The following is a 25,829-nucleotide window of genomic DNA, read 5'->3' on the forward strand; positions in this document are numbered from 1 at the left end:
TCAGAGGGGAATAACAACGTTAGAAAATGTTCCCCTTTTAAAGAGTTCCTTAAGATCCTGCAAGTGCCAAGGATTTTTGATCTGCTTGCTCCACTGAAAGCTGACTGACAGCAGTTTTCGAAAAAACAATAGGTTTTTAGGAATAAAAGCAATCCTCTGTTTAAATGAAATGTCATTCATGAAGCTGACAATTCCATACCTGGAGCATCTGTGACGACCTCCCCTAGTTTCAAAAGGGAACCACTTCACTCGAGCACATCGACTTTCTCAGCAAGAACATTCTTTTGTATTTGTAAAGCTTTTCTTCACATAGAGGTAGTGCTACAGATTTGGTTGAACTGAGGCGATGTACACCCCTGAGCCTGCTTTTGCCTGTGAGCCACAAGCACAGGCCAGTCTTCCCAGTCTTGCCCAGAGGGTGAACAGCATGTCAGGCATGTAAGAGTTCTTTTAATTTGTGCAGTTGTGACTTGTTAGTGTGAGCGAGATAGCTCATCAAGAGTCCTAACTGTATCTCCAGTGCAGGAGCTTCAACTCTGAGAAAAGTTCCTGCATTTTGAATGCAAATATGCAGCTGTGCTTGTGTGCTCCTCATAGTTTTACCTCTCCTCTATGCAGCTTGTTGTGTGTGAACTCCTGTACAACAGCCAGGTCACTTTTGAGATGGATTAAATTCATCTCAACTAGCTCAGGTTTGGTGCGTCTGGATCTCATGGTCTTGAGTGCAAGTCTGTCTGTGAAAGATGATGTGGCCAAAACACCCTACACCGTGCTCGAGTCAAGGGATAGTTTGCTGCAATTACTCAAGCAAGGACTGGTGTGATGAACTACCTCATCTCCTACCTAACAGAGCCAACATTTCTGAGCTTTACAGCTAATACAGGCCAAGTATTTTCACACAGTCTAAAAGCTAAAACCAAGCAATGCTATTTTAGACTGGATGTACCAAATTAAAAATAGTTAACTTTGACACTAGCTAAAACACTGGATGTTAGAACACTATGGAAAGAGTGCATCCAGAGTGTGTTTTGCTTTGTAATTCAAGTTGGGGTTTTTAAAAGGTCGTTGTGACTGGATGTGAACTATGGAACACAGAGCCTTCTGTGGGCAAGTCTAATTTGACTGTTCAGGTGGGATCCATGAGCAATTTTAGCCACATGTTGTTTGACACTACTGTTTTTTAAAGGTGCATCGACATGAGTGCATCAGAAATTGATTTTAAGGAAGTTAATCTGTCATAACCCAAGCTGACTAGAAGGCATGTTGAAGTTTGGGTTTTTTTCCCTAAGAACCTTAACCTGTGACTTAAAAGTTAGGTGACTCACCCACCCTGAATTTGAAGGTACTGCCTGGAAAACATGCTGCCAGAGATCCTTAACACAGACACCTTTAAAAAAACCAAACTCCACACCACATCCTATAAAATCAAAGGGATTATAAAGTTAGAAGAGTAAAGGAGATGCTATACTGGATACACTAAAATCAGGATAGATTTAATTTTTTTTTTCCTTGAAAAAAGCTGGTGCAGAGAATACTGTCTTTATCTTGGCTGTTTCATAATGGCTAACATTCATCACTTTTTTGGTAATAAATTAGGTCTGCAGTATAAATGAGCATATGAACCTTTCAAAAGAGATGTACTATTGTTACTTTTAGAGTATCTAAAATGGTTTAAAACTATTTCAAGATTCATTTAATCACTTGCAATTTATATTACTTGAAGAATCTTCTATACAGCAAATCAAACAGAAAAAAGTAAACATTCTAACAGCCCCTTTTCCCTACAACAAAGTCCACAAGATAGTTTAAAATAGCTATTGCAGCACATCTGCACATGCTCTCTCCCCCCTTTCCTAAAGCTAGCACAGCCAGCAGACAATGCAAGAACTGGCATTTGTCGACTGTTTCCTTCCCCATCTGGTAAAGACAAAGGGAAGACAAAAACTTAAGACAGAATGTCCCAAAATGGAAAATGTGAACTTGATGGTTACTTTGCAAAACTTCCAGGGAGTTTCTTCTTTCCCTTGGTTATGGCTGATAAAAGCCACTTTGCTCTGTGTCTACATGTCACGCTGTGTTCAATCACCCAAAGTTTTCAGCTTCAGCTGTGGATGAATTTGTCTGGAAGTTTCCATTGTGCATCACTGGACACAGTACAAACCAAAGCTAGAAACTTAGGTAAAATCCAGACGGAAGAGCCCACCGAGAATATTTCTGAGCAGCATTTTGTACATTGTTTTCTACTGTCCTTATTCTGGGGAGGAAGAATCTTCATCTTCATCCTCTTCATCACTGAATGAGCATGGAGTTTCTCCCCGTGATTCAGAGTAGCGTGATGTTGCACTGCTGGACTGTTGATTGCTAGGGGCAAGAAACTGCCCAGTTGCTAAGGCCACTTCAGCATCCAAACACAGCCCTGGATTCTCACTACCAAAATAACAGGATTGTTGAAGTTTAGAGAATTTCTCAGCAAGTTTTGAGCTCTCTTTGTGAACTCAGCTTTTCCTTTCAAGAAATGCTACGAACAAGTAAAAAAACCTTTACATTTAACACAGCTAACAGCTGTGAAAACTGAACAAATATTGGTAAGTTGCACTGAAAAGATGATTGGGTGGCTTTCCTTTTCCACAACCATTAGAATTGCTCAAGCCAAAGAAACCTTAAAGGAGAATAAATCTATCACAGTTTTGTCAATACACAATATGAATGTCTGCAATATGAAATGAAGCTATTAACTTCCACAAGGAAGAACGAGCTCTAGAACAATCTTGAATTTCATGTTTTAAGGTACAGTCCACCTGCAAGTTCTTGAGATGTTTTTTGGATTGGGCTGTGGTGGTTGTTTTTTGTTTGTTTGCTTTTTAATTTAAAATTGTGATTAGACTATGTGGACCTAACTTCTTTCAGAGAAAGCTTAAGCAGTAGTGCTTAAGTAGACAACAACATTCTTTTGTGTTCTTCAGAAGTGTTATTGGGCTTTTCCCCCACATGTAATTGCCTATTTGTAGTCCATGTCCAGGCAGGAATTTAAGGTTAATCAGGAAAACACTGTCCTTATGATGTAGTGATTCTATTATTTTGAAATACAGACACAAAAAGAGTTAGTATGTTCAAAATTCAAAGTGTGTTGATTTGACCTTTCAAATAGAATTACCAAGAGAGAATAAGAGACTTTGTCACAATCCAAAATCAGCCACAACAGAGATTTCCTTTCCTACATATAAATGGTATGAAATAGTGGTTATAAAGAGTACCACAAGCATAGGTCACTATCCTTACACAGAAAATTGTTTTATTTACCTTGATTTAGCATCAGAAGCATATCCTGTTACGTCTAAATGTGAAACTGCTTGTGCTGAACTTGAAAGTAACCCTTGGTTTATCCATGAAAACTCTGCAGACATATCTAGAAAAAAAGCATAACTGTAGTTTATAGTACTTATTTTTTCAGTCCTTTCAAAATATTAAACTTTTCATTCTCTTTGCAGGTGTGATTCCTCAATTTAATAGAGAAGGTGGCAGTAGCTCAAGTTTATTTTATACTGTAGATGTATCCTGGTTAATTACCTATCTATCTCCACACACATACCCAGCAGTCACACTCAGAACTGCGGTCATTTCTATGAAGCTTTTTTGCTTTTTCTGTGAAACCTTTCACCCCCTGTAGGTGATCACTGCTAGCAGCAGTATGCAGTCACAGGTACCTGAGTTTTGGAGCCCTTCATGGAGACTTACTGCTATAAAATGTCCCAAAAGCTCAAAGTGCCTTTGCTGCTGTGCTTGGTAAAGTACTTGTCAGGATTGGAGATAATGCAATGAAGCTACCAAGACAGCATGTGCTGCAGTCGTGTAGGTTCTGATGGCCAAAGGCAGTCTCCTCTTGGCAGTCTCCTAGCTGGCTGTAATGTAGCCTCCTAATCCACTCTGACACTGAATAGAGATGGCATCAGCTGTGGACATGAACAGACCATGCCAAAACTCTTGTGCCAAGAGCACAGAAGAGAGAGGCTGTTGTACACCGCACGTGTCATGTGTAAGTCTCCTGCCTAGGGATAGGAAATTTCAGGATTAAAATGGTCTTGCAATAATGTTGAGTTCCTTGAGGTAACTTGTTAAAAGCCCTCTGAGGGATGTGAATGGGTTACTTACAACTCCCAGAGGACTTGTTTTGCTGATTCTTCTGGCAGAAATGTGCGTAACTGGGAACAACTGACAGGGATTACTTGTTAGGGAATTTGAAAACAAATCCATTGACCCAATTACACTCAGGGGATTTGGAGGGAGGAGGAGGGGTGTTTTCTATTCACCTACCCAAACTGCATCCCAACACAAAACTAAAATCCAAGTAAGTTATGAGAACCATCTAGTTCTTTTTCATGGTGCTTCCATATGGTTCCACCTGGACACACTAAACCAGGAGTTCCAGTCCTTACTATGATTTTCTGTGCATTAACCAGGACCTCTGTTCCCTTAAGCATGATGGCAACCAGATGGAATTGTGCTATTCAGATTGTACCTAGAATTGTTCTATAACAGCAGGTAAGATGAATAAATAAATGTGTTTGTTACATGTGCTTTCTCCTCTGGCCTCCTGTGTTAAGCTGTGGCTCCTTGAGATGTGACAGTATCCTACCCACCACAGGGACTGTTTCAAGCTGCTGGGACTCAGGCTGCCCTGTTCCACGCTGTGCAGACTTGTTAGCAGCAAGGCATTTAAATGATGTGTTACAAAGCCAGGCTAGTAAGACTGATGTTCCTGCCAGCAGAGCCTTTGGAACATGACAGAAAACATCAGTAAGTGGCACCTTTAGAGTGATGTATGAGGATGGAACACATGAGAACAGTTGAGTACGGACCCAGCCAGATAGCTTTCACACAGATTGTCCTAAATGCCAGTTCATTTTCACACAGGACATGTTCTGACAGCCTCACAGTTGAACCATTTGGAGTTACTGCATTGTATGTAGATTAATACAATGGATTAGAGATGCATCACAGTGTTTTTTCCTGGTCTTTTGAAAGCGTACCTGTGTGTGCATGTCTAATATTCCAGAAGAATAACAAGTCACTGCTAGTAATCTTGCCCTTAATTAACATTTTGGGATAATAAGCTAGTTAGGTATTTTTTCTGAAGAAAGAAGGAAAGTATGGATTTTACACATAAGGCAGTAAGAAGGTTCAAAGATGGATACCTCTGCCTCGTACTTTCATTGCCTAATTTTTCTAAACCTTTAAAATAAACGCACATGCTCTAGTACAACACTTCTGGACTCATTTTTCTGGAAGCTGAACGAGCTGAACATAACCCATGTCTGAAGAGCACAAGACTTGCCTCGCTGCATTTTCAGTAACACACAGAATCAGTACATTTCTTAGAATTAAAATTCTAGATAGGTTCCTGGCTGTTGGTTTGCTGCTAGGGAGATAACCCTACTCACAACATTCTTGAAGAATATGCAATCTTAGCATCTTTCCCCCCCTCCCTGTTTCTTTGAAACAGAGCACCACTTGTTTCTTACTTGGACAGGAACGTCACGGTTGTTTGGCCTTTAATGCATTCAGTAAAAACCTCCACCAGCAGTACACTGGTGTGACTGATTTTTTTTTTTCAGAAGAAACTAAAATGAACTACTAATCATCATCACTAGCTTAAACATGTAGGTTTATTACTTAATCTTTAAAAGCTGGTTTCATTCAGTAAATAGAATAATGACGCAGGCGTTTTTTTCAAGTGTAAAGAGATCTTTTCTCTGAAGATAAAATAATGCAGGTTTAAATTGAAATAGAAATCTTCATTTGCTCCTCAACACATGGTAGCAATTAAATAACTTGAAGAATGCAACACTATTAAAATATGTGGGTCCTGCTTCTTTCTCCTTTTTTTCACATTGGTGCTAAATAATTTTCAGTTGAATGAACCTGAAGAGAACAGATCAAGATTTCTTTCAACTTCTCTTCTTGGCACCAGTGTAGCCTTACTTGGTGTGTATGCCTGAATTTTAGTGAATGTAACTGAATTATATTCAGCAGTGATTTGACACCAGAAATGTTAAGAATTTGTTTAATTCTTAATTGGCTCACACAGTAAAATCAAGACTAGAAAACCCACGTTTGGCTCCTGACTACTTATTTTTCTTAGCAAAATAAAACAACACTTTTAACACAAAGTCTGCAATTACAAGATCCTGACATGAAGATTAAATAGAAGGGAATCCACTTTAGGAGGTTTTACAAAAGCAAGTCAGATGCTTGAAGTTTCCAGCTTTCTTGTGTGAAAGATGCAGTTTTATACTATTGTAAATTGAACATGACCAAAGCCCTTTCAGTAGACAAGCCAGGGCAATAGCTTTGTTCCCCCTCTCCTCAAAATTGAAGGTCTGTGTACAGTAATTCATAGGGTAATACTTCCTTTACAGATGAAGTCCCTCGAGAAATCTGAGACAGGCTTGAGGTAAGTTTTAAGCTTAGGGTAGAGCAAGAAGAATGCAGTCTGACAATAACTAAAGGAAATGATCACAAAGTTTTAGCAGCTCTAGTCCAGTGATGCAACACTGGAGATCTAGGTTTGGGTCTCTTCAAGTGTGGCCTGTTCAAACAGTAGGACTAGGGGAGGTAAAAGCCTCTGCATGGGACACTTGTCCTTGAATTCTTTGGAGCCTCTTGCTTTATTTGGGAAACTTGCTTCTCTGATGGCACCTGATGGCCATGTGTTTTATCCAAGTATCACTGTTCTAAAAGAGAAGTTTAGACTCTTTACAGCTTCACTTTAGGACGTAGTTCTATGGCAATGTGGTGGCAGGCCCATTGTTGGACTCAATGATCTTAGAAGTCTTTTCCAGCTGAAACAATTATATAATTCCATAAGAAAGTGGAAATGACTGGACACAGGAGAGCCACCATCCATCTAGTCAGAGTACACTGAGCATTTCTACATGGACAGACATGGAGAATTCTTAGCAGAGCTCACCTACCTCAAAGTAAAGTGGGAATGGAGCTGGGCCACATATGGATTACATTCAACCAGATCAAGATGCTCTTTTTCTTTCCTTTTCCTTCTCAACTTGGGAAGAGTTGATTTCTCCCAGTTTGCTCCTCCACGCATCCAAAATGAACACTAACCCATGACAACCTGTTCTTGATGTCAGTTTAGTTATTTAAGAAGTAATTTCTTCATAATGCAGTTCTCTCAGAAGTTTGTTGTTATAAATCAGAGTGCATTAAGTTTACAGGACAACTATGATAAACCTTCCAAATTAAAAGGACGTAAGTATCAACCCTGCTAGCACCCACAGAACTTCAAATGTGACATACCTGTGCAGGGTAGTTTATCATTAGATTTGCTTCAGCTAGTATTAAGCATTTGATAAGGAACAGTAAGTTTCCTCTAACTTACCTGTGATGTAGCCTTCTAAGGCTTTTGGCACCAGCGATTTTGCAGTTCTTAGGTCCTCAGCCGAGCATTTGCCCACCTCAAGCCCAAAGGACATTCCCATTCTTTTCAGCACCTCACTGTCATCATGAATCTCAAAAGTGTTATCGAAGTTGAAGAGGTATTCAAATCTGCGTATAAAAAGTCAAAAAGTGAGACGAAAGGAGCACAGCAATACTTTTTTGGTCTCTGTTTTTTCTTTTTTTGTATGCACTGAGGTAGGTGTCTAAATTCTTTACCTGCAAAAGGTTCTTAAGGGAAAAAAAAAAAAGGTTCAGCAAATGCTTGTTGTTCTTGTCTGCTTTTGTGACTGGCATGCCTAAAAACTTTTAAATGGCACTTTCTCACTTAAAGTAACTTCACCAGTAAAGAAAAAAGTCTAACATTTTCTACCTCATTAAACAAATTCAAAGGGTATGAGGGAGGCCTTACTGAACATGAACTTTCACTTGTACTAAATCCAATACTTTTAAAGGTCACCGGCAGCCCTGTCACCAAAATAACTGCTGGTTTTGCTTCTTCTACATTTCATTTTCTGTTCTAATGTGCAACATTCCTCCTGTGAACTGACCTATTTACCTTCGTACAAGTGTGTGCCTTTGGATGCATTCAGATGCAGCTAGACTAACAGTCTGTTCAGAGTTTTGTACATTCACAATTGACCATTTCTTCCACAGGACTCTCAGAAGTAGAAATAGTGATATAAACTTAATATAGCCTTAAGAAAAGCAAGGTTATCTATACTGGCCTTATGCTACAATTACGGGCTATTAAAAGCTTGGGGCAGAATGGCTGGGAAGTTGCTCAGAAGAAAAGGACACAGAGCTGTTGGTTGACAGCCAGATGATCAAGAGCCAGTGTGTGCTCAGGTGGTCAACAGCATCCTGGCCTGGATCAGGAATACTATGGCCAGCAGAAGCAAGGAAATAACTGTCCCACTGTACTTGGCACTGGTGAGGCCACACTGTCAATAGTGGGTTCAGTTCTGGGCCTCTCAATACAGGCAAGACATTGAGGCACTGGAGCAGGTCCAAAGGCAACAAAACTGGTGAAGGGTCTGGAGAACAGGTCTTGTGAGGAGTGGCTGAGGGAACTGGGACTGGTTTAGCCTGGAGATGTGGAGGCTGAGGGGAGACCTCATTGCTACAACTCCCTGAAAGGAGGTCGGAGTGAGGTGGGGTTAGTCTCTTCTCCCTAGTGTCAGGTGATAGAAGAGGAAATGGCCTGAAATTGTGACAGGGGCGATTTAGGCTGGATATCAGAAAAAATTTCTTTCCTGGAAGAGTGGTCAAGCATTGGAACAGGCTGCCTAGGGAGGTGATGCAGTCACCATCCCTGGAGGTGTCCAAGAAACATTTCGGCATGGCGCTTTGGACATGGTTTAATGGCCATGGTGGTGTTGGGTTGGAGGTTGGGCTCAGTGGTGAGCCTTCCGTTAGTTCTCCAAGCTTGTGTCATGTGCATTTTCTTGATAGTTATTTTTAATACTAACCTTCTTATACTTGACCCAGTAGGTTTGGAAAGGTTGTCTTTCGTGCCTACACACAAAATTTTCAGCTAGAAATCTACATGCTACATGGTGAAACTGTAAGCTACAGGCATCGTTTCTCTTGCAACTCGCATGGTACTGATTGCAAAACCTACTGCTTATGCAGCTGTATTTAAGTGCATCCACGTTAAAAGGGAAAATAAAATGTCTCATTACAACTTTACTTTTCATCAACTCTACATCATTCCTTACAACACAACCTTACAATATTCCTTCTACCTAGGCTGGTGCGGCTGAAGTCACATAACTATATTTAGACAAACAGGAGATGGGAGATCAGTGCCAAACCAAGTTACAATGAGCAAGCTGTGCGGTTACCTAAGCAATAACTACATCCTGCTTTTATTGCTACAGGATTAAAAGCTGTATTTATTGATAGCTCTGCAATTATCCTCCCATGTGTTGTGGTCATACACAAGCTTCCAAACAAACTTAGAGTAACAGATCTCCAGCAGAGTTTCTAGCAACCTCCAGCATCCGGCACAGGAAGTTCTCCATCTCTAGGAAGCTACCTACTTCTGCCTTCACTACATTACTACTTTTTTCTGTTAATAGCCATTTGAGGTTTTTCTTTAAGGGACAATCTCTTTTTGAATTTATGTAAGCTTTTGGTATAAACATCAAAGGCTATGAAGATGCTGAGGGGACTGAAGCATCTCTCTGAGGAGGAAAGGCTGAGAGACCTGGGGCTGCTGAGCCTGGAGAAGAGCAGAGTGGGGAGCTTCTCAATGCTTATCAATAGCTGAAGAACCAGGAGCAAGAGGATGGGGTCACAATCTTTCCAGTGGTGCTCAGTGACTGAACATGGGAGGTTCCATCTGAACATGAGGAAAATCAGCTTTACTTGGAGGGTGCTGGAGCCCTGGAGCATGCTGCCCAGACAGCTGTGGAGTTTCCTTCTCTGGAGAGATTAAAATCTTGCCTGGACATTGTGATCTCTAAGGTCTCTTCCAACCTAAGCCATTCTATGATTCAATGATTCTATGATCCTGGGCAAGCTGTTGTGGGTGACCCTGCTGTAGCAGGGATGTTAGACTGGGTGATCTCCAGATGTTCCTTCCAGTCCCTACCGTTCTGTGATTCTGTGGAATGCCATGATCTGCACAGACCAACTATTACAAACCTGTATTCTTTTTGTCCAAAACCTTTCACCCGGTATTTTCTCTTAACGTCTCAACTTTAATAAGCAATTGGGTACAGCTGTTCTCTATGGACATTGCTCACGTCATCCATGATTTTATAGACAAGTGCAAATACACCATCCTCTCTAGGCCAAAGAGTCCATCTGTTCCTTCTGTGAATGCCTCTTCATAGCTTCAGGCATTCTTGATGCACTCCTGCGTCTCTCTCCCGGTTACACTATACTCCTCCCAAGAACAGGACAGCACAGATTATTCTAGATATAAAAGGATTATACAAACTTCATTCTACATTGTAGTTCTTAACTTTTTTTTCCCCCTTCTAATACTTCCCAGCATTATTTTGGCCATTACTCAGAAATCAGCTTGTGTTCTCATAGCGTGATCTGCCATCTTATTATCTGTGCTAAAACCTAGGTCCCAACAGTGGCTTATTAACTACAGCTGAAACCAAGTGATGGAAAGGCAAGCACACAAGCTGACCAGTAATGGGGTTAGGCAGTGCAAATACTCTCCAATATACTATAGAATTTGGATTCTCCAAACTGAGTGACCACTTTTCTCAGCTGCCTTATTTAGCAGATCAATGTACCGGTGTTTTAACTACCATCAGTTTTTGGCACTCTACATTTTGCTGCTGCCACTAATCAGTTGCACAAATAATCATAGAATGCTAGAGATTGGAAGGGACCTCCAGAGATCATCAAGTCCAAACCCCCTGCAGAGCAGAACTACTTAGAGCAGGTCACACAGGAATGTGTCCAGGTGGGTGTGGTGGTTTTGAAGATCTCCAAAGGGGACTCCACAACCTTTCTGGCCAAGCCTTTTCCAGTGCTCTGGCATCCTCACAGTAAAGAAATTTTTTCTCATGCTGAGGTAGAATTTCCTGTGATTGAGTTTATGTCAATTGTCCTATCACTGGATGTCACTGAAAAGAGACTGGCTCCATCCTCCTGACAGACACCCTTCAGATAATTGTAGATATTGATAAGTTACTCTCTCAGCCTTCTCTTCTCCAAACAACCCCAAGTCTCTCCATCCTTCCTCATAAGACATGTTCCAGTCCCTTAATCATCCTCACTGCTCTCCATCAAACTCTCTCCAGTAGTTCCCTGTCTCTCTCAAAATGGGGAGCCCAGAACTGTACACAATATTCTGAATGTGGTCTAACTAGGGCTGAGTAGAGGGGAAGAAGAACCTCCCTCGACCTGTTGAACACACTCTTTTAATGTGTATGCTATTGACCTTTTTGTCCACCAGGGCACATTGCTGTTCCAACAAGGACTCCAAGGTCCTCCTCTGTGGCGTTTCCCTCGAGCAGGTCAAATAATAATCACAGTAGCAAGCTTATTTAATTTTGGATGTCCAATTTAAAGGTGTCCAGGTGATGTTAATATTGAATCTAGGTTACAGAAACTGAAATATCAACAGCCTAAACAATTTGGTGTGCTTATTTTCAGTAGCAGTGTTTTCTTCCAATTTGATACTACAGAAGCATGTCACACTTCTCTGGATCCCAAATGACAGTTTAATCTCTGACAGCTTCAAAGCAGTTCTGAAGCCTTCAACTTAATGACTTCAAACCTAAACATTGAGTGCCATTTGAAAGTGCAGTAAGAACTGTATAGTATAGAATAGAATAGAATCCAGGTTGGAAGAGACCTTCAAGATCATCGTGTCCAACCTATTATCCAACCCACCTAACCAACTAAACCATGCAACCAAGCACCCTATGAAGTCTCTTCCTGAACACCCCCAATGATGGTGACTTCACCAGCTCCCCAGGCTGGGCACTCACTCTCTGTGTAGAACTTCTTCCTAACCTCCAGCCTAAACCTCCCCTGGTGCAGCTTGAGACTGTGTCCTTGTGTTCTGGTGCTGGTTGCCTGGGAGAAGAGACCAACCTCCGCCTGTCTACAACCTCCCTTCAGGTAGTTGTAGACGGCAATAAGGTCTCCTCTGAGCCTCCTCTTCTCCAGGCTAAGCAACCCCAGCTCCCTCAGCCTCTCCTCACAGGGCTTGTGTTCCAAGCCCCTCACCAACTTTGTTGCCCTTTTCTGGACACGTTCCAGCAAGTCAACATCCTTCCTAAACTGAGGGGCCCAGAACTGGACACAGTACTCAAGGTGTATGCCTGTAAGAGTACAGTTAAGCTAAATCAATACTGATCCTAAAATTCCTAACTTGCTTAACTGAAGGGAGTATTCCAAAAGTTTTGTTACAGAATGCATCTGACTTCAGCCTGATTTTCAACAAAGATTCAACTTCTAAGAGCATACTTTTTTTGCATCTTAGTGCTTAAGTTACTAGAGGCTGTCAATTTTTGCTGTATGTTAATTGACTTCACGTTCCACGCAGGGTTTGGGTATCGCAGAGTCAAATCTGTCATCCACAGTATTAAAGCAGTGTCAACTATTTTCAGCCAATGAACTAGCTGTGATCTAGCTAACAGTTAACAGGAACTCATACCTTCAGATGCATTTTCACAGGATGAACAGCAAAAGCACCCAAAAGTGAAAATGTGCAGACTAATACAAGAGTACAACCATAGCAATTTGCTACTAAAGACTGCATTTCAAATTTCTATACAATTCCCTTGTTCTAGTGGATAAACTTATTCATATGTTGATAAACTCTGCTGATAAACTTATTCATATTACTACTGCAGTTGCATTGAATATTAAAAAACAACAACTAAACACCCCTCTGAAGTAACAGTAGCAAATTCAAATGTATTATTACTTGTGGTAAACGATCAAAGTGGCTCTCACTTGTTGAAAGAAAAATTCTAGCTCAACAAAGAAAGTAAAAATCTAAAAATTGATTCTACAAACACTCACTTATCACTTGATATGCTGCAGTCTATAACTGTTCTTTTGCTAGTGTTGACTATTAAGAAAGGCAGCTGTATTGTTGAGTTCAAAGCTGGAGGGCCTTGATTTTGTTGTTCATTTTGCTGATTTCTTTGTACCAAGTTTTTGAACGCTATTTGCTGCAGAAACAAAGAAATAAAAGAAAAGATGATTACTGACAATAAAGGAGGAGACGTAAGTGTTTCCAGGAAGTGGAACTTCATAGCTCTTATTTACCAACTCTCAGTATCTCCAGTAATTTTCTGTCGTAAGTTGTGGCCTGACTTCCTCTTTGCACTAGTGAAGCTCTCCAGGAACAGAAGTTAAATACAGATTTTGCACACATATCTTAATGGCTATGCCCCACCCACAATCCCTGGAGAAGAAACAAGAAAGGAGCAATAAAGCTTGGTGGAAAATTGTTCCACATTCCTAGCATTAGAGGTCTTCTCTGTTATTTTATGTGCATAATTAACTCAGATTAGGAGTTAGTTACATAGAATAGAATAGAATTGAATTAACCAGGTTGGCAAAGACCTTTGAGATCGAGTCCAACCTATCATCCAACCCACCTAATCAACTAAACCATGGCACCAAGCACCCCATCCAGTCTCTTCCTAAACACCTCCAGTGATGGTGACTCCACCACCTCCCTGGGCAGCCCATTCCAATGGCCAATCACTCCTTCTATGAAGAATTTCTTCCTAACATCCAGCCTAAACCTCCCCCAGTGCAGCTTGAGACTGTGTCCTCTTGTTCTGGTGCTGGTTGCCTGGGAGAAGAGACCAACCCCTACCTGGCTACAACCTCCCTTCAGGTAGCTGTAGACAGCAATAAGGTCTCCTCTGAGCCTGCTCTTCTCTAGGCTAAGCAACCCCAGCTCCCTCAGCCTCTCCTCATCTTAGTCTTAGAGAAGCTGCTAATTTATTAGATCAGACAGAATCTTTTGGCCTTAACTAAAGAAACAGTTTTTGGTGATGAAAAAAGGAAAAGCATCAGATACTTAAAAGTTTCAGTATATACCTAATTACATGAAAATTGTGTCAATATACCTGCACCATGAGAAAAAAGTAAAATCCTTATTGCCTGTAACCTCATAGCAAAGTTTGATTCTATTTGAATTACTGAAAGTCTGCACAGGCCAAAACACTTAAGAATACTTGTAACTGTATTTTACCTATTTTATAAATAATAAAATGTGATTTTATAAACAAAGATGCATTTGAAATACATTTCTGCAACCAAACCCCAAACTCAATTCAGCTCAAAGGCACATGTTAGAATGTAGAAGGAGCTAACATGGTGAATTTGTAATTAAGTAAATTAAAAATGTACCTGCAGCAGCAGTTCTTGTAGTTGTGCTCGCTTCTGTTTTATCCTTTCAATCCTCTTCTGTTTTTCTATCTTAAAATATAAATGCATATGCATCAAGATATTTATTTAGTTACCTTGCCCTTTCCACTGTGCCAAACTGAAAAGGCTTTAGAGCTACATCAGTGTGCTAGCATCACTACAGAAATCCACACTTTGTAAATGGTGCTGAACTCCAGAGCATGGTAAGGAAATTGCACAATCCTTTTTGGCTCTACCTATTTGCCATGTATTTTCTTGTTTTCACACAGACCAACTGCACAGTCACATGAGTTTCTCCCTAAAACATGTCTGACAAACTGTAATTAAAGGACAATCAATCAACAATTTTTAACTCCAGCAAATAATCAACTACTACAAAAGACTGTATTACTTCCCCTCCTCACTGTGCCCTGAATTCCCATTAGCACCAAATTAAATAGTTGTTTCTGGTTTGGTTTGCTTTTTTCCTCCTGCCTGGTACTCTCTTGGAACTATGCATGTGCCTTCCACCATTCTGCTGGAAGTTACTAGACATAAGTATGTGGAGACCAGGCTAGGATCATCACCTGCATCTTTCCTTCACTTTTTGTTTGGACTACTCTTCTGAGACTTGGTTAAACTAAAGAGATTTCAGCAACAAAAAGCAGGTTGTGGTAATGTTGTCTATATGAGCACAGGATCCATTTCTTACAAGTTTTGTTAATGTCAATTTCTGGGGCAAAGCAATCTTTAACCTATGCAATATTAGTAATGGATGCCTACCGGTACTGTAAACACACCCAGTGGTGTTTTAAATAGTGCTCTGATGAACTGGACATTAGTCATTATGTTTGAAAGATATTTCTCCTCATTAACCTTTTGGTGCCAGCACTGTATCATTGCTCCCCAAAATATTAAACTCTTAAATTACCTATTCATTCAACCACTGAAACTAAATGATGCAATCTTAAAACAGCTGGCCTAAACCCTCCTATTTTATTTACAGTGTTGTTTTGTGGTGCTTCCCCTCCAACTTCACTGTTTAAAATGCTTCCTTCGGATCACAGCAGATGACTTTCTTTGCTGGGACAAACACATTATTTGCCTGGCTTCCACTATGGAAGTAATTAGATCCTGAAACAGTGAATAGCATATAATCATTGTGGGTGACACAATGAAATTCAAGTTTCATATTCACAACACTGAAGACAAATGCATTCACATGAATGCATGCAAAATGCAAATTTATCAATGGTATTTTTAAAGAGAGAATTCTGGAATACAAAGATTGAACACATGCACACTCCTTGGGTGGATGTATTTTTTAAGTTACATAATGGACAAGAAAAGTAAAAGCTTTTTTATTACCATATCTAGAAAGAAAATTGATGTAAATGAACCTGCACATAAAAAAAGAACCAACCCACAAAAACCTCAAATCAAACCCAACAGAAAAAAACCCCAAATCTAGTTCTCTTCTGGGGAGGAATCCCCCACACCTTGAAAGATTATTTAATGTCACAGGTATCACAAAAATTATACGTAATAAGATGTATTTACAGACAGTCATTACAACACACTTCAGTAAATACAGTAACTTGTACTTTTTATTTATAGATCATGGCCTGAAGGATAAGCAACATTGTGCATATAAATTCTGGCATCCCTGCAAAAACATGGTAACTCTTGGCCTGCTGGAAAAATAATGGAAATAACCAGTAAGGAAAATCACACTTTTCTCCCTGCCAGTTCATTACTAGTACTTGTCATCCTAGCAGGAATTATTTTTCAATTTCATTTTCTTTGAATGGCATTTCCAAGTACAGACTAATTAGTCTGTAGAATAGAGAATGGTGGTTTCCTTTTAAATACATACCATTATGTAAGCATAACTGCACCATTAATGCTTTAGACATTCTGCTGGATAATTCAGGCCACTACAGACTGATTAAATCAGGGATTACTTTTTAAATTAATGTCCATTTTTCTAAGGTAAAGGTGTTTCTTAAACTTCACGTAATAGATACTAAACAAAGCTGAACTAAGCATACATAAACATACCCTTTGAGTTGATTCAAATACCAGAAACTGTGATTTTTATAGTGCGCAAGAATCAAAACCAGTCAGGTTCAAACAGAGAAAAAAATCCCCCTTCTAAAGTATAGCAGCTCCATCATCACAACCTGTGAACTACCCAGAATTTCCCAACTGCCTCACTTCACCTCGAGATTCTGACACTCCTGAGCCGAGTTTGTAGGAAGGCCAATCCATCTGATTTCCTTCTTCTCCTTGGAAATGATGTTCATTGCCATCAGGACATTAAGGGCATCATAAACTCTCCGTCTAATATTTTTCTGATCGTAAGCTTGCTAAGAAAACAGGGAAGCATTAATTATGGAAAAATAATTCAAAGAGGAAAAATGATTGAACACATCCCTCATAGACATGTAGAAGATAAAAAGCCACAGTGGCAGTTCAAGACAGTGATGTGAAAACATGATGCCCTCATCTGTATTAAGAATTGGATACCACATGGCATATATGATTGCAAACTGAGGCTTCAGGCCTGCTTGAAACCTCTGTGCAGCAAATTCCCAACATGGCAAGTGTGACAAAGCCAAAAAGCCTGACAAGACCACATATGCTTGGTCTTGAATTTGTTTACAAATTTAAAGATAGTTAAATTCTTAATTTCAATTCTGTATTTTTAAATTTGAGAGGATAAGACTTTGCATTTAGGAAGCAGTTAAGTAAGTGAAGTGAAGCATGGAGTGTGACAAGACAGTGCGGAAACAGAAGGGGCACAACTCCCTGATAAAGAAGACAACTTTGTAATGGTGTAAGAAATTTCAATAGGTATTTGCTTACCGAATCTGTAGCTAGATGGCTGTTTGTGAATTCTGATACCAGCTCATCAGCGACTTCATTGTATGAAGTTGTTCCTTTAAGCTGAACTTTTTCACATACTTTCATTGAAAAATGCCTCAGACCCTTTCCATTTTTATCTCCTTTTTTGCTTCTCTTACTGGAAGGATAAAAATTGATTATTTTAATACACTGAATATTAATAAGCTACTTTGCTGCACAGCAAAAGGTATATTCTTTGCAGGAGGAATCAAAACTCATGTACTACCTAACTTAAAAATAAAATTGTTCTGCTTTTTCCACTCAGTTTCCTATTTCTTACAAGTTGTCAAAAAATTATATGGGAGCCCTTTCTCGGCGATTTCTACATTGATAGTATTTGAACACATCCTACTGGTCAGATGCTTAAAAAAATGGATCAATCTCCACATAGCTTCACAAAAGAGGAACCAAAAAAAAGCAAACCCCATGAGGTGTTTATGGGCCTGGAAACCAGATTTACAGGACTTCTCGTGTTTGTGCTTAAACCAGAAAGGGTCAGACATCCCTGTTTACAGCAGATGCTACCTCCATTATCCTAAAGACCAAGTTTAATTGTTGTGCCATCATAGCTAAGACTGAGATACAAGAAACTTTTCTGTGGAGGGTAAGTACACACTCTGGTTTTTATGGTTCTGAGTGTGTAACTGTCAACTGTCAGGGCTCTTTTCCATTCATTTTCTTCCTCCAGAAAAGTAAGGAACAAGCTAAGAAAACCCTTAAAATAGAAGAATGCTCTTCAAAATTTTGAATTTTAAGGAAAGGAGAACCCTGGAAAGGACAGAAGAGTGGAAAGGAATACTAGAACATCTGAAAAACCCAAACCACTCCTAATCCCTATATGCAGTTGTCCAATTTGAGTGACAACGGTAGGTGAAAAACAAATAGAAGCACCTTTAATGCTTTCAAGGAAGTTTTGTAAGCAAAGGAAAAAAGATCACTTGTTTACAAGTATTTGTCATATGGAAAATTAGAAGCAATTTCTGAAGATGCATTGTGTTTATTCTTCTCAAGTCCCAGTATCACCTCTAACAGCAAGTGCATTTAGCAGGAAGTGATAAAGCAAAGAGTACAGCTACAAGAAATAACATACAACATAGCTTTCACATGAAGAATTGGTAACTGCTGCAAGTGGGAACTGGGTACCCATCTCACTGAAGGGCAGACCAAAGTGGGAACTGGGTACCCATCTCACTGAAGGGCAGACCAAAGAAGTAAGGCAGGTGTGACCGTATCTATTTTTCATATACACCCATGTATATACCTAGAGATGTACAATACTCACGTTTCCGAGAAATCTGATTCTATAAATTCTTGAGCCCGCTTTCTGTCCCTAAGAAAAGACAACTCAAGCTTAGTTAAAAATAATATTATATATTTAGATCAACAAAATCAATGTATGTGGGGCCTACCTGGGTACTAATGTTTGCTGTTACATGTTTACCAACAGGGGAAAATAGAGCACACACATAGATTGCCAAAAATCCAGAGAAGGCAGTAAGGAGGTTGGAGGTTGTCTGAGCTCACTGCCAGACAAGTTCTGTTCCAAATTTTACCATGCTTTGCCTGTATGATTTTACAGAAGTCACTTCATCTGGAACTACGGTAAGTGCTGATGTGAGCTAGATAACCAAATCCCACCAGAAATGTTAGGCTCCTTGAAATTTCCTATTTCAAAATCCTCCATGTGGAAGAAAAAAGCCTTTATCCCATACTTTCAGGACACTGAATGTCCTACTACCAAAAAAACCCACACACATTCATAGTAGAGCTGATGACATACTGTGAAGTAGTTGACACAAATTTTGCAGTGGAGTATCAGCCACCAATCATCAGCTTCCTATCTTTCTGTGTCTGCCACAGCAGGCAAACTTCAGAAGCTGTATTCCAAACTTGTCTTTTTCTCTTGCAGCTGATGCAAAGCGCACCGCTTGAGAACGATGGATAAATCACTTTGGACACACACTGCCTACTCTGCTGTTTCAAAAGCAGGGCTCCCAGCAGATACTTCTGCAGCAAAAAGCCTGACAGAGTTATGAAGGGACTTGAAGTGAAGTGACATTATTTGAAGATCTGTGCCATGAAAGCCTGCATGTATTTGGTTGTGCAACCCAGAACCCAGCAGCAACAGCAGGACTTTTGTCTTTGGCAATCCCTGTACACAGTGTGTCACCACCCATGCTGCACAACTTGGGGTCTGAATGCAGCAGAGCTGGGGCAAGGGGCTGGAATGGTAGTGAATGAAGAGCTGTCCCCTGCTCTGTAAGCCAGGCTGACATGGGCTGTACAGAGCCCTGAGCATAAAAATGTTCTTATTTCACTTGGCTTTGGAAACAATTTGGAATCTGTGAAGAGGAATAAACAGCAGGTAAAGCAAGGAGGCTGAACTTCCAATCCTATGGAACTGTCTTCAGCAAGAACTCACTGCTTAGGTTTGGCAATACCATAAGCCCTTCCTCACCTGCATTCTTCAGATGAAAATATCATGTACCGTACAGACTTCTGCAGGAATCAGTACTGATCAGCCAGCCTTGTGAAATCCTTGCTTCTTTTTATCCGCAAAACAATAGGCTTAGATTTTGACAGTATCCAAAACAGAAGGGTGTGATGGTGGTTGGTGTACTGCAACTAGGCTTCTCTCCTGGAATCTCCATCACTTGGGCTTGGATGACGTTTAAGCAAGCTAATGGACATTGGTTCTCTGTTTTAGCAAGCTGTGGACAAACACTACAGCCTTTTTCTCCACTGGGTACTGAAAGAACTTCTGCCCAGCCTCCACATTTTACAAAATTTGCAGAAATAAAGTAAACTTTGAGAACTCCTTTTTCCAGTAAAATCAGAACAAAGTGGATTCACAAGGTATCTTAAGACATAAGCACCAACTCAGCAAAATAACTGAGCTTTATAACTGCATGCAGTTCATTGACTCTTTGGTGGGAATATAGCAGCTGGGAAGTATGAGCCTTCCTTGCTTACAGCACAGAAAGTCAAGGTACAAACATTATGATCCCATTTCTGCTATGTCTTAGATGCTCCATTTTTCCCACCCCTAAAGCTGGAAAGGTATTACTGACATTCATCACTCGTTTAGAAAAAATATTTCTATCTGGATTAAACAAGGAAGTAACATTAAATAAACAATTCATTTAAAATAATTTACTTTTCAATTTTCAGAGGCAGAGCATTTTAATCTTCAGAGGCAAAGCATTTAATCTGCCTTCAGATGGACAAGATCAGCAGTACTGATATTGAGGGAAAAAAAACAACTAGTAATACTGTAAAGACTAGATTTCCTTAGAAGAGATAAAGACTGTCATGTTACTCTAGAGTATCTCAAAACCCCATGAAAGTTGGTTGGTACTGCAAGATAGTAATAAAAATACAACATTGATTAAGCCAAAATTTTCCATTACAGCTTTGTTCTTAAATGCTTCTTGAAGAGGTTTTGAGTCTCCCCCTCTGCTGTCATACACTCGCCAGCAATGCTACTTGGATACACCAGGAACTTCTGAAAAAAGTAAGAGCTTCTAGGAGTCCTGAATTTGTGACTCCCCATTTTCACAGACAGACAATGCCACTAACCAACATTAAAACAGGCAGTGAAGTAACTGATGTTTATACCTCTGCATTCACGTGCTTGAGACATCAAAAGTGTGTTAACAGGTTAAAGAGGGTACTCCTTTCAGCTGCGCAAGGAGTAGAAGCCATAGGCCAACATACAGATACAACAGTATAAATAAAGGGAAAAAAACAGAACAGAAGCTGAAACACCATGAAATGAAAGGAAAAAAAATCTTACCCTGGGACCCAGCCAGAAGTTTCCATTATGTGTGTCTGTGTGACCATTGTTGGAGCTGGGTTATATGGATTCCCAATCAGAACACTCCCCGAGTTGGTCAGTCTTTGTGATGTACTGATGATCTATGCAATTTAGAAATAAAAATCACAGCTCTCTTAAGAAAACAAGGGATTACCATAGCCCCAGATTCATACCATGCACATGGTACTAAGAAAAAATATAATTCTGTGCCAGGTGCAAGCTGCAGTCAAAATATACAGAAGACATGTCAACAGAGTATGTTCACACATTAATTACAATGCTGTTAAGTTTTCCACTAATTGTACCATGTTATTTTATTATTCATATGGACAAGATCTAGAAAAACAGAAGTAATTACTGAGTGTGGCAGATACATCAGATTTTTCTTTGAGAATATGTGTATCCAATGGATTTGTCTCTTAGAGTTGTTTAAGTACCAACAACAATCTGAGCTGCAGGCTAAGTATTCTCTGCAGCTTCTAGCATTCATAATGTGATCTCAAGGCATTCCAGCCTGCTAATAATAGAACAGAAGAGATATGGAATGAAATGTAAACTCTGTACAGTATAGACAGAATTTACACTTACTCAAATCTGGTGGAATTGTCGGTACAGTGTTAGCACTAAGATAACTGGTCTCAGCTTTTAATTACATCTAAGTTCCTTCTTTAAAAGAAGTCATCAGAAGAATTTATATAGCGTTTAAAAATGAAACACCATTAATTAATTACTCTTTAAAATAAAACACTTGCTCAATTATGTTGATTCCAGCAACATTGCCAAAGCTTCCTGGACAGGGCTTTTTATTCATATGTCAACACAATCCAGTCACTTTTTATATCAATTTCTTGCAGCACTATAAATAACCTTTATTTGCAGTAAGCATATGGTTCTGCCAGCATATGGCACATATGCCAGGGAGGAGAGATTCTAGCTATTTCGCATACTGAAATGCATTTCACCACATCCTGCCCTCTGTGAACCTTCAAACTGCTCTGCTCATGTTTTGAAAATCACAGACCAAATGTGTCATAAAGGAGTATCTGATGTCCAATCTCTGTGACAAACACTACAACAAACTGAGGTGGCAAATTCATGTCCAAGTGTTCCCAAGATTGACCTGTCCTGTTTCTATCCCCTGGTGCCATCCAGTGGAGACAGACCTTAGCAGAGGGCTCTCTCAAAGCCCCTTACCCACAGCAGCTACCCTCCTCAGGTAGTGTCAGGTCAAATGGGCACTTAGAAGCACAAAAATCCACTTCTCTACAGCTTATTGTTAAAGCTACAACTTCTTGGATACAAGGACACAGACATCATGGGTATCGCAGATGACACTAAATTGGGTGGAGTGCTGATCTGCTTGAGGGTAGGAAGGCTCTGCAAAGGGATCTGGCCACGCAGGATCAATGGGCCAAGGTCGACTATGAGAGGTTTAACAAAGCCAAATGCCAGGTCCAACACTTGGGTCATAACAACCCCATGAAGGCTCCAGGTCTTGGCCTCACTGAATCTCATACTATTGGCTACAGTCCATCGATCCAGCCAGATTAGGTTATTCAAGGAGGACCTACCCTTCATGAACCCATGCTGACTGTGCCTGATCACTTGTTTGTCCTGCTACTCAAGATGATCTGCTCCATGACCTTCCCTTGCACCAAGGTCAGACTGGCAGGTCTGTAGCTCCCTGGATCTTCCTTTTGGCCCTTCTTGCAGAATGTCACGTTTGCCAATCTCCATTTGCCAAAGGAGTGCTGACTTTCCTACTAATAATAACTCGTGAACATTCTTTAAATGGAGAGCTCTGCAGAGCAGAGAATGCAGGCTGGGGGGGAGCTGGCTCTAATGCTTGTGGTCCATCTGTCCAAGTGGGATAAAAGCCATTGAGGAACACGAATAACTTTAAAGAAGACCCATCACAATTATTCATATAACATACTGTATGGTTCCTGTACTCAAGCTAAGTGCTCGCTAAGTAGGCATGAGGTTACTAGGTATAGTTCACTGCATTGCCAGTTTAGTTCTTTGGCCAGCAAAACAACAGAAAAATGTTCTCCAAATGAGAATGTTCTGCAAAATGTCTGAGCAGCAATACATGCTCATATACAGCTGTCACTGACAGGAAAAGACAGATGAAGAATGATTTCAACAAGTTAAATCTCCAACTGATGAGGACATGACTCAAAATGTTCAGAGTATCAATACATTCTTAATGAGATTTTTTTTTAATACACTTTTGAGTAATAGTTAAAAATGTCAGCTGGTAAAGCTGTTTCCATTTCCAGTCCAAGCCAGGAAGATAAGCATCCCCTAAGGTAACATACAGGATCACTGCTGGGAGTGGCAATTCTGGCTTGTCTAACTTGCTGCATCCATATATCCTCACCTTTCTATCCAGGTGGGGCCATTCAGCAGCCTTTGCACCTGAGGCAGGAAGCTGGAAGCTCCTATCACTGTTCACACCTCGGTTTTTCACTTTTCTGTATCACAGCAATAGGAAATCTCACAGATAGTTTGACAAGTTAGTGCAACCAGAGGTGAAAAACTTACCATTTGGGGTCCAACATTCACATTGATTGGTCCTAGAGTTTTTGGCAAAATCTTAGTTGGGGAGTTGGTGCTGGAAACTGGTAATGTAATTATTGAAATATTACCTAAAAAGAAGAGTAAAAAATAGAGTTTGAAATTATTTCTTTCGTAACCTGTAAGTAACATGTATCTAACTCATCCTGCCTTCACGCACAAGTGCAGCTCTGTGCTGAGAGTCTCACAAGTGCTGCTGCTCCTCCTCTATTCCAAATCTTGTACTCTTGATTCTTCAGACAATGTCTTAATCAAATCTGTCATGCAGCAGTACCCATGTGTGATCCAAGTGTTGCACATGAGCCACTCAAAGCAGCAAATGCCTTTATCTACAGACCCTGTGGCAGCAGCAATTCCTGCCTATGACAGTTTCAAAGCAAGGGAACTGGGAAGTCATCAGTCATATATCTCACCCCACTGCTATGCATAGTGTTATTCAAAATGGATACAACAAAATGGAGGATGACACTGGTGGGTCTGGAGGCAGAATCAAATCTAAAGAAGAGATGCCCCTCCCTTGTATTCCAGAGTCTGAGCCTAGCTGAAGGCATAAGCTGTAAGGCCAAGGATTAGCTCATGAAGGGCTACTTGCGCTCTCTGGCACTAGCAGACAGAAACTGAAGGCAACTGAGGTGACAGGTTGCTTCAGAGCACGGCAGACACCAACCCTCACCACTGCCCTGCCCTGCCCTCCTTCCCTAGGAACTTGCCAATATTCAGCTTAGCCCAGTTGGTTCTAGACTGACTCAGTGGTGTTTGACATCTGTTCCCTGGTCTTTTCTCATATAACCTCTCCTCCATAGCCTGCTTTTCTCTTCTCACTTGTTCTTGAACCACGGCCCTGTTTCAATGTTTATTTTAGCATACCTATGTTGTGCCATGAGGTAACTGCAAAATCATGCATTCAATAGTGTAACTTCTCTGTAAGTATGAATGAATAAGAAGCAACAAAATTGAGGACAATAATGCGTAAGAATCTACTGTAGCTGCAGCGCAGATGTAGAAAAGATGTAGATACATGCAAAGTTTCACCTTTATAAAAGGTGAACAGAGATAAGTGAAATATTTACAGTATGAGACAACCAACAAAACAGGCTATTTTATCATTTATTTTCACCACATCTCTTTTTAGCTCTGAAACCTAATGATCCTTCAACGTTTATTATTGACACTTGCATGGCAGTAATAAAACATCTCCCAGTGTGGATGTATGAAATATATTCTGAACATCTGAACTGAGTCTCACAAAACTGAACCACCCATCTGCAGTGAAATCAGCAATAATACTGATTTAATCAAAATGAGAAGTCTTAATGTTCTTTTCTATGTACACAAGTTCTTTTCTATATACATATATATACATATCCAGAGAAGGGCAACAAGGCTGGTGAGAGGCCTTGAGCACAAGCCCTATGAGGAGAGGCTGAGGGAGCTGGGATTGTTTAGCCTCGAGAAGAGAAGGATCAGAGGTGACCTCATTGCCCTCTACAACTACCTGAAAGGTGGTTGTAGACAGGAGGGGGTTGGTCTCTTCTCCCAGGCAACCAGCACCAGAACAAGGGGACACAGTCTCAAGCTGTGCCAGGGGAGGTTTAGACTCGAGGTGAGGAAAAAGTTCTTCACTGAGCGAGTCGTTCGTCATTGGAATGGGCTGCCCAGGGAGGTGGTGGAGTCACTGTCCCTGGAGGTGTTCAAGGGGAGATTGGACGTGGCACTTGGTGCCATGGTCTAGTTGTGAGGTCTGTTGGAACAGGTTGGACTTGATGATCCTTGGGGTCTCTTCCAACCTTAGTTATACTGTGATACTGTGAAATAGAATTCTCTTACCTTTTGTTGGACTCTGGTTCTGATCTGTAAATCCTTTCAAGTCTCCATTTGTGGAAGTCACACCAACCTGAACAAAACATTTTGGAAGACTTAGGATAAACATTTCTGTTTTCTAGTATGCAACCAACAGTATTATGAAAATAATTTACCCTATGGGTACAGAAACATGGAGAACTTAGATTTGGAATGGTGCATTTTAGATTTTGACATTTACAAAAAGCATAGAAAGCTGGAGCTTGTATAGAAAAACACAGATGAGGGAGGTAAGAAATCCCTTAGATCCCAGCTAACACAGGATAGGCCCAGCAACATCAAGTAGGGCATTCTTCAGTTTGAGAGCATTGTGCCTGCACCACCTTAGTCACCTCCCAAAGGTTCAACAAAATATTTTGTTTGC

At 40.3% G+C, this 25,829-nt stretch overlaps 1 protein-coding gene across 1 annotated transcript in view; it reads right to left on the reverse strand.

Moving 5' to 3' along the window:
- Nucleotides 1–2,204: 2,204 nt before the first annotated feature.
- TFDP2 (transcription factor Dp-2) overlaps nucleotides 2,205–25,829 on the reverse strand; it is a 28,422-nt gene continuing 4,797 nt past the window's right edge. The window contains exons 2-12 of the mRNA XM_009900944.2: nucleotides 25,433–25,499; nucleotides 23,573–23,676; nucleotides 21,005–21,126; nucleotides 18,491–18,538; nucleotides 17,170–17,326; nucleotides 16,524–16,670; nucleotides 14,305–14,373; nucleotides 12,958–13,109; nucleotides 7,394–7,560; nucleotides 3,301–3,406; nucleotides 2,205–2,427 (exon numbers count right to left, since the gene is read on the reverse strand). Coding sequence (XP_009899246.1) covers nucleotides 2,250–2,427; nucleotides 3,301–3,406; nucleotides 7,394–7,560; nucleotides 12,958–13,109; nucleotides 14,305–14,373; nucleotides 16,524–16,670; nucleotides 17,170–17,326; nucleotides 18,491–18,538; nucleotides 21,005–21,126; nucleotides 23,573–23,676; nucleotides 25,433–25,499 — 1,317 coding nt within the window. The 3' untranslated portion in view covers nucleotides 2,205–2,249. The remainder of the gene's footprint in view (nucleotides 2,428–3,300; nucleotides 3,407–7,393; nucleotides 7,561–12,957; nucleotides 13,110–14,304; nucleotides 14,374–16,523; nucleotides 16,671–17,169; nucleotides 17,327–18,490; nucleotides 18,539–21,004; nucleotides 21,127–23,572; nucleotides 23,677–25,432; nucleotides 25,500–25,829) is intronic.

The sequence above is a fragment of the Dryobates pubescens genome, chromosome 13 (genome assembly GCF_014839835.1).
Source record: "Dryobates pubescens isolate bDryPub1 chromosome 13, bDryPub1.pri, whole genome shotgun sequence".
Lineage (NCBI taxonomy): Eukaryota > Metazoa > Chordata > Aves > Piciformes > Picidae > Dryobates > Dryobates pubescens.